General features: G+C 34.7%; 1 protein-coding gene across 1 annotated transcript; it reads left to right on the top strand.

The window, feature by feature from the left end:
- Positions 1-572: 572 nt before the first annotated feature.
- On the top strand, positions 573-7,710 carry LOC111409733 (protein REVEILLE 6-like). Its single transcript, XM_023039734.1, has 8 exons — positions 573-955; positions 1,890-1,947; positions 3,196-3,319; positions 3,413-3,583; positions 3,681-3,812; positions 5,012-5,121; positions 6,042-6,101; positions 7,230-7,710. The coding sequence occupies exons 1-8, from the start codon at positions 699-701 to the stop codon at positions 7,335-7,337; spliced, it is 1,020 nt and encodes a 339-aa protein (XP_022895502.1). The 5' UTR covers positions 573-698; the 3' UTR covers positions 7,338-7,710.
- Positions 7,711-9,586: the final 1,876 nt, after the last annotated feature.

Genomic DNA, 9,586 nt, shown 5'->3' with positions numbered 1-9,586 from the left:
TCACACGAGCTCAACTCATGGTGATTAAACATAATTGATATTGCTACATGTACATCAAATTTTACATAATGAATTATATAATATTACACGTCATTCTTTCATTTGTCAATTTAAAACACATTCAAATTTTTCATCCAATCTTTTTCTTCCACATCATTTTATATAATTTCTTATATACTATTTTTATGTACAAGTAGTATAATCCAAATATAATTACCCTTCGTTTAATTGTTTTTAAGAAATAAAGTTTCTTGACTAAAATACCCTTGAGAAACATGTCATGTGCCATGCACGTGATTTTTCAAGTTTGGAGATTTGTTAGCCAGAAAAATTAAGAATGGGGACTCAAGAAATACTGGAGTGAGTGTTTGAGGACTCCAGGTCAAAATTTCTTAAAAAACTATGTCTCTCATAGTAAAATCTCAAATCTGATCCTCCAAAGAAATGATGACACATTCCAGAGGCAACAATCACTGCCCATCACCCGCCACTCGCCACGTGTATGGCTCAGATTTCACTCTGCTACTGCCTTACAAAGTCGGTTGCGTCCTATTTAAAACTTCACGGCTCCTTACCCCTCACCAAAAACCTCTGAAACGAAAAATTCATCTGGAAATTTCAAAAACAAAAAAACCCAAATTTTTTTTCAAAGAACCCTTTTTTTTTTGGAGGATTTGAGGTAGAATTTCGTGTTATATATGGTGTCAGTGTGCCGGAATCCAGTACGTGGTCAGGATTTTTGTTATTACAATTACATGGATGGGGAACCGATGAAAACGGGTACGATGGCGATGAGGAATGCTGATAACAATTTATTGATAGTGGCGGAAAGCGGGAATGCGGGTGCAGGTGTGGAGGACCAGAATAAGAAGGTCCGGAAGCCGTATACTATAACCAAGTCTAGGGAGAGCTGGACTGAGCAAGAGCACGATAAATTCCTCGAAGCCCTTCAACTGTATGTATCTGTTTGTGTACGAGGATTATGATTGTTGTTCGAATTCTTTTTGGGAATCTTTTTTTTTTTCCTTTTTTTTTTTTTTTTTTTTTTTTTTTTAATTGGGATTTTTTTTTTTTTTTTTTTTTTTTTTTTTTTTTTTTTGAGTCAAATGGGAAGTTAAGATCATTTTAGTTATTTAGGTAGTTTCTTGAATTGTAGTTGTTTTACTAATTGGTTATGCTCCTTGGTTTTGGGATTAGAATACTTATTAAGACAGAAAATAGGCATTATGTAAAAATTGTGCTTGGGAACTTTTGGCTGTTTTGGAAAATGTTTCAGATTTGTATATTTTGGTAATCGTGCGTAGACTTTATTTTAGCTTGAAGGTTATGGATAACTTATATTCGTTGAAATCATAGAGATTTGATATACTAAAATTTTTCTGGTTCAGAGGAGATTGCATATTACTATCGCCTCTGTTCCGCAAAATGGGAAATAATCATTTTTTTTCTTTTAATTTTTGGGAATATTAATTTTCAGATTCTTTGCTCAGCCCCATGTGTTGTGTGTTTCGAAAAAGGAATACTCGTGACGAAAACAAATTTGGGTTGTAACCTTTCATTGTTGAAGTCTCGGAATGTGGAAACTGGAATCTATACAATTAATAAAAATTAGTTGCAGCAATAGTGTAATTTTGTATATTAAGTCATTAGGTGATTGTAGAAGTTTGTATGTTCCATATTTTGTGGGACTTACGAAGAAGCCTTGATTTGCCAACTTAGTAGTTGCTTGAAGCCTGCTTTCTGTATATGACTTCAGGAAGGTGAATGACTTTTTTCCTTATTCTTTACGAGAAATGATGAATGAAAATTGAAATTTGACATCTGATTCTGTTTATCGTGTTGGACCTGTGTTGATTTTATTTTGCTTTCTTTTACCTCTCAACTTTCAGATTTGACCGTGAATGGAAAAAGATTGAAGCTTTTGTGGGGTCAAAGACAGTTATCCAGGTAACTAAGTTGTTACAAATTTTGATATAATTTAAACTGTTTTCTTTATGAGTCTAATAGGAAGCAAATGGTCAGACTTCTTTTAGCATTCGTCTTTTCTGAGAACTTTATGCGGTGTGGCAATGATATATGTTTTTATTGTCTGGAAAATTTTACTTTATCATCCTTGTATTATGTTTTTTTCCCTTTTTCAAGTATTTTTCTATTTCAAAAATCAGGAAAATGAAATATGGGTTGAAGAAGTGAAAAGAGATTTTCTAAAAAAATTCTTTTTAAATTGGAACCTACCACAAATATGGCAAAAAAAGTAAATATAAGAATTCTGACAAGAATGTGATTGTTGTGCTGTTCTATTGTGCAAGTGTTGAAAGTAACAAAATATTTTTTGAGAAAACATATACTCCTAAAATTGATTGATGAGCTGTTCTATTGTTCAAAAGTTGAAAGGAACGAAATATTTTTTTGAAAACATATACTCTTTAAATGAAAATAAAATCATAATTTATATCAGCATATGAAAATAAGTTAATAAAAAGTAATCAACTTAAAAAAAAAAAAAAAAGAAAAAAAAAAAAAAAAATAAAAAAAAAGAAAAAAACTTAAAAAAAAAAAAAAAAGAAAAAAAAAAAAAAAAATAAAAAAAAAGAAAAAAACTTAAAAAAAAAAAAAAAAGAAAAAAAAAAAAAAAAATAAAAAAAAAGAAAAAAACTTAAAAAAAAAAAAAAAAGAAAAAAAAAAAAAAAAATAAAAAAAAAGAAAAAAACTTAAAAAAAAAAAAAAAAGAAAAAAAAAAAAAAAAATAAAAAAAAAGAAAAAAACTTAAAAAAAAAAAAAAAAAAAAAAAAAAAAAAAAAAAAAAAAAAAAGAAATTCCGAATCACCCTTCAGCCTCCGCCCTTTTCTTCATCTTGTTTTAAAAGAGAGAGACCCGCCCTTTTAGAGTGAAAAAGCAAGGGCAAGCAATAGGAAAGATAGTGCCTAGCGCGTTCTACAACTACTAGAAAATGGTGATATAAGTTCGGTGGTGTTTCATATATAGGACTCTGTAGAATCGACCAGACATCCATTTTCTTGCAAACTAGCTGCATGAAATTTGCTAACCCTTTCGTACCTTTTTCTGAGAACCTTTGAGCGCCACTCAGGAATAAAGAATGAATATTTTCTGTAAATTGATAGCTACAAGTAGTAGGTATTGAAACTGCATGCATGTTCCATTGATTCTGCAGTTTCTAAAGATTAGTCTCTGCAGATTCGTAGCCATGCTCAGAAATATTTTCTGAAGGCCCAGAAGAATGGAACGAGTGAACACGTACCTCCGCCACGTCCAAAGAGAAAAGCAGCCCATCCATATCCACAAAAGGCTCCCAAAAAAGGCAAGAGCTGTAGCTATTTTTCTATTCTTTTTTTCCACGACTTCTTGTGATCTCAAACTCGTCGTAGTTAACTTGCATTCTTGCCTATAACAGTTGTGTCTCAAGCCACTGGATCATTGCAGTCTTCAGCTTCTCTACTGGAGCCTGGATATGTTGTGAGGCCGGATCAGTTGTCAGTACCTGGAAACACAATTGATAGGGCTGCCTTATCGCCTTGGACTTATAATGTTGTTCCCGCAGGCAGTATGTCACACATGTCAAGAGGTATGATTCTAGTATTTAAACATGCATGTAGTTAAACTTGTTTTGAGAAGTCAATTGTGTCATCCTGCCTAAACAATGTCTTATTCTGGTGGTTCAGATGACATGGGATTAGCCAGTTTAGCAGTGACACGTAAATGTAGTCGTGGCAGTAATGAAAGCACTCCTCAGCTGTTGCCAAGTAATGAATCAAATTCCCAAGTAAAAGAGAAACAAGGCCCACCAACAAAAGGTAATTTTCTTTTTTTATCTGTGTATGATCTGTGAATTTCTTGAAGAAAGAGTGGCCAATAACAGATCAGAGCAACCTCTGATCTACAGAATTTGTGAAAGCCTCTTCATAATGCTCCATACTCCCATTTATTGCTTGCAGACTTCTAAATGAATTGAGGGATGTCTTTTTAAGGCATGGTGAGCACATTACATTAAGACAGCTGAAAGACATGTTATTTCATAGGGTTTTGTGGTGGAACTTGGGAGTCAGCACATTAGATAAAGAACTCATAATATTAGTGGTGGGACCTAGGTATGGGGAGTCAGCCATTGAACTTCCATCGGATAAGAAAGTTGAACGTAGACCCTCAATTAGCAAGAGCATATAAGTCCAGAGAGGTTTTAAATCAAGGAACCATCTATTTTCCATATACATAAATGATAAAACTAGTGTAGGAAGTTATTGCCTTTTCATGTTGACTTGTACTTCACTGTTAATGACTCAGTGCTACATCTAGTATTGTTTTAGTATGAGACAGAGAAAAGCAGATGACCTCTCAAGTGGTGGAAAAATGGTCAGAATAAACTTTCTGTCTACTTGCCCCTGTATACTGGAAAACTGTTGGTGAGACAACCAGGATGTCTTGCTTTAAGGTTTAAACAAGCAAACTGTGTTTGTGCGAGTAAAAAATGTTTGTTGGCCAACAAGTGTGTATTGATAAAATTTAATTATCTTTGTTTATCTAGTTATTCGCTTTCATGATTGGGTATGTTCTTATGTAGTCATACTTCAAACAGGAGCCAAAGCCATACGAAGAATCGTCAGATTAATTATTATTACAAGGCATCATTTTTGCTCAAAAGCTTTCGGTTATGTGTGAATGCATATGTTATGTCAGGAATATAATTGACTTTTGGGTTATTTCAAGTGCATTGTTTGTTTATATCAGGAATATACATTTTTTTTTTTGCTTTTTTACAACTTAGTTTAGTGTCCGCATTAGTTAGATTTGTTGCTTGAGCAGCATTGTGACTCTACAGGTCAATATATTTATGTTTGTTTGACTGAAGCTGTTTGGTCCATGTATGATATGCAGTTATATGTATCACTTTCTAAATCGGAAGAGTTTGTTTAGGATTAAGAAGTGATATATTTTCTGTTTATGCACATATTAGATAAATAAGTGATGTATAAGCAAATATTTTTCATTGATGCAGTTATGCCTGATTTTGCAAAAGTCTACAGCTTTATTGGTAGTGTCTTTGACCCTAATGCAAGTGATCACTTGGAAAGACTAAAGAAGATGGACCAGATAAATGTTGCAACAGTAAGTCTGATTTGACCGCATCATTATTCATCAAGTTTATTTTGTGTTAGTTGTGGTGCTACTCAATTGTACTGGGACTGGTGTGAACAATACCTGATGTGGTTAATTTGCTTATGAAGACTATCAACTATTTCTAAACATCGTTTGCATAGAACAACATCCTTGTTTTCTCCTATAAACGGATATATAGGATGCAGTTAGTTTTCTTCTGGGGAGATTCAGTTACTACTGAATTTATATCCGCCAAACAGTCTTTTGGGCTTTGGCTTCTCCTATAAGTGAATATTTCTTTTTCCAACCTCAAATAGGGCGTGGACCTAAGATTGTAAAATTATTTAGTTATTTTCATCTCTTCTAATTGACCTGACGGAAGCTAGTTATTGTGAAGCCATCAATTCATGATCTCAAATATCTAGTAAGAAGACTCAGATGAGACTATGGTCTCACAATAACAGTTTTAACAAGTCTAGAAGTGTGAGGAGACCATCTGCATGGCAGGTATAATCCAGTGTCCCATTAAATTGTGGGCTTGTGACATTTAGATCAATTCATCAAATAGGATGAGCTGGCAGAACATATAACGTGCACAATCCATCCTTATCTGAGCTTTAAGTAAAATGTACACACACTCATTTGAGTTTTTGTGTTTGCTGAACAAGCTTTGGACCAGCTCTCCATACTAGGAAAAACTGATCATTCAGTATTGAGGTATTCCTCATTATAGAGGACGGTCAATCTTAATGAAAAATAAAAATTTGCTCCCTGAAGGAAGTGTGTACACTTGCTTATAAATAATGTGCAAACATGCTTATGCTGTTTTTGACTATTTATTTGTTGTGGATATGTCATTTGTGTTTCTAGGAGTTGTCTGTGAAACATTTGACTGATTATTAACATTCTAATCGATTTTTCTTTTCCAGGCGGTGATGTTGATGAAGAATCTATCTATAAATTTGATGAGTCCTGAATTTGAGAATCATGTAAGTTTTCACTACCCCAGTTCCCTTTCTGTTGTGCCTGCCTCCTGTTGCTCAATGCATGCTAAGGTTATAATTGAATTTAATAATTTGTTAACTCGGTGGTTAGGCTGTTAGATGCTTTAAATCACTGATTTCAATCTCCTGGACTTTTGGAGGGGATATCCGTCCATGAATGAAGCCAAAACCCCAATTCATTTCTACCAATTCAATGATCCAATCTTAAACTACATATTCTGCAAAGAAGCTATTGAATGACACGTGTAACTTCAACTTCTCATCCAGCTTACATTAATGAAACTCATGATCCCTGAACGTTCAACTTCAAAATTCGTAGATGCATTAGTTCGACCACAGTGAATGTGATGTCCACCTTACATTTATATGATTTGACTACACTGTTCAACTCTCTGCCATGTATCACTGGCTAATGTAATTATCTTTGGCTTTATTTTCGTACGCCTACAATTATAGGATCTTGCTGCAGAAGGGTTTTTCTATACTTATTAAAACTGTGCATGCTGGAACATTGATCGATCTCAAGTTTTCCTAGGTGTTGGGAGTCTTAAGACGAGACACCCAACACAAGCCAACTTTGTGGTCATTTATTTGGAACCCTTTGGGTTTGAGCATGAATGAACACAGCGATTTATGGTGGTTTCTTCAAATAAAAATTGGACTTTTGACTTGTATTGAAATTTTCGGCCTCGCATTTGTTAAGAATACTTTTTTCAGCTGCTGATGGAGTTTCCTTGCTGAATTTCAGTTTCTTTTTGCGATGCATTGCCTAATATATTAGCTTTAGTTATTAGCGTGTTTGGTTAAGCTCCAAAGAAAAATACAGTCATTGAACAATTTTGGTTGTAGTTTAAGAGACTTTATTCTTAATCATGCTGATATAACATATTTCCATATAATTCTATTAGTTGTGTCTCTTCTTAACAGTTGTCAAATCTATGTGGAGCATAAAAGCTGTTCATTTAACAAATTTTATTTTTTTATTTTTATTTTTATTTTTTTTCCGAAGGTGGCAGCCTAGTTATGCAATTAATGTAAATGACTGATTGCCTACAAAAAGCATTTTATCTAATCATTTGCCTCGATCTTGTTTATTTTTTATTATTGATACAGAGGAAGATGTTATCATCACACAGTGTTGGCATCGAGGAAGATAGGTTCGATAGCCCTTTCAAAAATCTTCAGGTTGACAAACTCGGGAATGTAATTACAACTGCGTAGAAAGGAAGGTGTACGTCCCATTTGCAGTTCATAAAGTTCCATTTCCGACATCCTCTGCTTATTTCAGGTCTACTGAAGAATAGTGGAACACGAAGGTCCGGGTTCATCTTGCATTTTCCATGCCGTTTGTACATATAATGTAGAAACAGTGAAGGAATGGTCTGTTCTCTTAGGCGTCCTAAGACGAGTTCATAGAAACTGTTATGCATATATATGTTTTTTTCATTTTCGATCTTGTGTACATGTTCTGAAAGTATTACGAGGTTTTATTTAACTCATCGTATCGACTAGTTTTTGATAGTTTTGTCGCTGTGCTTGTTGAGAGTTAAATGTTGAGACAATGTGATCTATAATAGGTTGGTTTTTTACATGATCTTTTATGTTGTAGTACTTGCTCAATCATCCTGCATGCTGTTTATTGGATTCTCATACAACGCAGTTGTTGACTTACATCTTACAATTTCAAAGAGCAATGTGCACCAACGGATATATTTCTCATCTTATCAAATGGAAAATGTGTTTAAACAGCCCCTTAACTTTACTTACATATGCGGTATCAAATCCGAATAAAAGAGGATTTCTATTACACATTCACAAAATAGATTTTTCAGGTTTTCCATTGAGCTTCATTGTCAATGAAGATAAAAGTTCACAGGACGAGCTGAGCCCAAAATTCTTCAGGCAAGCTAACTCGTGCTCGACTTACTGCATGGGCCTGCTCATCGGGTTGGTCGAGCCAAGATCCTTACTACTAACTGCGTTTCAGGTGGCAAAATCTAAATAGTAAAGCATTTTAAACGAAAATCAAAAAGAGGAGAAAAAAGTTGGGAACTTGTTATAATTATGCACCAACAAACATGAAACAACAGCCTTTTAAAGGGTTTTTCCTCCCCCATTTTCATTAGGTTCGCAAATTCCAGTGTGCCCTGTCATTCACAGATATGTACACATACAGAATACACAGGATGGTAATAGCATGTTCGACAACTAACGACAGACACAAACCATGCTGCCATGTTGAACTCTTTTTCACACTTGACTATCTATGTCGGAAATCCATGTCTTGACTCGTGATGGTGAACTCCTTGGTTACGACCAGCAGCAAGAGGGTGGATCTGCTTTGACCTCGCCTGAAGTTCCATATCAATTAGCCTTTGAAATGACTCGGGGTTGCCATTGATATCAGGAGCTGACACAATCACAAGAATAATATGCATAAATTTTCATATGAAGATGATGAAACATCGGAGTATATATTCTTATTTTAGACATTGCAAGGCGTGCCAAGAAGACTGCTTGTGGGACTGCAAGGTAATGAGAAAATAAGCAAATACTGAACAAGATTCTGTGCATGTGTTTGCAAAATTTATAATTTAAGCTAGTAAAACATACTTTTTATCCACACATTTAGTAGAAACTACGATCACTATCACTTATTATCCACACATTTCATAGAACCCGAAACGTATAATCAATCCCTAGCGTGTTATATGAAGTTTAGCTAATATGCATACTTTTGCAGAAAAATATGCAGCTCATAGCAACAGGATGAGACAGAAAACTGTAAAGTCGAAATTTCTTACATGGAATTGGCACCCCAAGACTTCCAATGTTGGGTTGGTCGGGTCCAAAAGGAAAACCTTGTATTGGATTCTGTTTCGCGCGGGTTAGTCGCTAACAATTAAAAAGGGTCAGAGGATTGTGTAAGGGACAAACCTCTTGAGACAAAATCTCAAAAAGGGGTGTTCTTTTATTGGCGATGACTTTACAATTGGAAATGAAAAACAACTTGCCTCCAAGGGGCGCAAGCACACGAGTTACTGAAAGAAAAGTGTTTAAATCTAAAAACTAAGGAAATGAAAATTACATATTCTCTGTTCGAGAGTTTCGGATTCGGTCCCTTGCTTTTACGTCATTTCTCCCTTTTATACTTCATAGGCGATCTCTTTGTAATCAACTGCTCTAAAAACTGCTTGATCGTCCTATAACTACCCACTTTCTTCGTAATGGCCACCTTGTCATGGAAACTGTCTTTTAACTGCTGCCATTACCCTTCATTGTTCAATCGCTTTCGATTGAATTCCTTGAATCGTGGAACGTGATAGGGCTGCTTTAATAACTGCACTTCTTGATAACCACGACGTGTTATGTTTGTTAATACCTTGGGCGACTTGAAGGTTTGGACGAGAATAGAGTAACAACTCTGGGCGACTGTATGACACTCCATTCGCTCAGATTCTGGGCGACTT

Source organism: Olea europaea, chromosome 15, assembly GCF_002742605.1.
Source record: "Olea europaea var. sylvestris chromosome 15, O_europaea_v1, whole genome shotgun sequence".
NCBI classification, from domain to species: domain Eukaryota; kingdom Viridiplantae; phylum Streptophyta; class Magnoliopsida; order Lamiales; family Oleaceae; genus Olea; species Olea europaea.
This window is presented reverse-complemented; position numbering and strand designations above follow the sequence as displayed.

Coding starts and splice junctions, on each gene's coding strand:
- LOC111409733 (XM_023039734.1), top strand. CDS start 699: ATGGTGTCAGTGTGCCGGAATCCAGTACGTGGTCAGGATTTTTGTTAT. Junction 1,948..3,195: donor GGTCAAAGACAGTTATCCAG/GTAACTAAGTTG, acceptor TAGTCTCTGCAG/ATTCGTAGCCATGCTCAGAA. Junction 6,102..7,229: donor GTCCTGAATTTGAGAATCAT/GTAAGTTTTCAC, acceptor TTATTGATACAG/AGGAAGATGTTATCATCACA.